This window comes from Chrysochloris asiatica, unplaced genomic scaffold (genome assembly GCF_000296735.1).
Source record: "Chrysochloris asiatica unplaced genomic scaffold, ChrAsi1.0 scaffold03839, whole genome shotgun sequence".
Taxonomy (NCBI): domain Eukaryota; kingdom Metazoa; phylum Chordata; class Mammalia; order Afrosoricida; family Chrysochloridae; genus Chrysochloris; species Chrysochloris asiatica.
The window spans coordinates 1-912 of NW_006412357.1; the positions used below are offsets into that span (position 1 = coordinate 1).

The 912-nt window shown below is 50.7% G+C and overlaps 1 protein-coding gene across 1 annotated transcript in view; it reads right to left on the minus strand.

Moving 5' to 3' along the window:
• Positions 1 to 431: 431 nt before the first annotated feature.
• LOC102814051 (transmembrane protease serine 9-like) overlaps positions 432 to 912 on the minus strand; it is a gene marked incomplete at both ends in the record, with an annotated part of 6,949 nt that continues 6,468 nt past the window's right edge. The window contains one exon of the mRNA XM_006878102.1: positions 432 to 706. Within this exon, the coding sequence (XP_006878164.1) occupies positions 432 to 706 (275 nt within the window). The remainder of the gene's footprint in view (positions 707 to 912) is intronic.

Sequence of the window (912 nt, forward strand, 5' to 3'; positions counted from 1 at the left end):
ATGGGGTTGCTATGAGTCGGTTCCGACTCGATGGCACCTGACAACAACAACAACAGTAAAGACTATCACCCTTGAGTAATGGGTTGTTTTCAAGGATCATCTCCATGAGAGGGCTTCAGAAAGTTCATGGAAAATGGAAAAAAAAGAATGGAATTTTCCCAGGAACTTTTTGAAGTCCCTTGTATGAAGACCAAATTTTAAACCCTGGGGGAGAGAGGGCTAAGAGGCGGGACTTTAATGGCAGTGAAATGATTAGAACAGAAATAAGGAGAAGGTCTGTCCCTTGGGAAGGACGTATCAGTGACTAATGTCATTGATCAGTACATCTTGCTGGAAATGGGATGGGTGCTGGTCTCACCATGTCTGGTTAGTTCATCAGACATAAAGTACTCATAACACACACAAAATCACAGAAGACACAATGTACTTACGGAAGTCTTCCTTGAGATAGCCCCAGCCTGAGATGAGGCACTTTTTCCGGGGTGGGAAGATGTGAGAGGCGGCTGGGAGACAGGCGGGCTGGATGTACCGGCCAAAGGGCAGCGGGCTGGCCAGCTGCAGCATGGCCACGTCAAAGTCAGCTGTGTCAGCGTTGTAAAAGGGGTGTTTGATGATCTGTGAAACCCGGGCACGCACGGTGCTGGCCTCGGAGCCGCTGAGGTAGGTCGTGCCCACGTAGACCACCCACTCCGTCGGGTCCTGGAACCTGCAGGACAGGGGGCAGCTCAGAGGACCCCCACGGGTCAGGGCCAAGGTCAGGTGTGGGGGCTGAGGCTGTCATCTTTGGTACCAATGTTGTTATTAGGTGCCATTGAGTCAGTACAACCCATAGCGACGTTATGCACAGCAGAAGGAAACACTGCCCGATGTTGGGGTGTGGGGGCTAAAATGTCATCATTGAGATAAAGAATA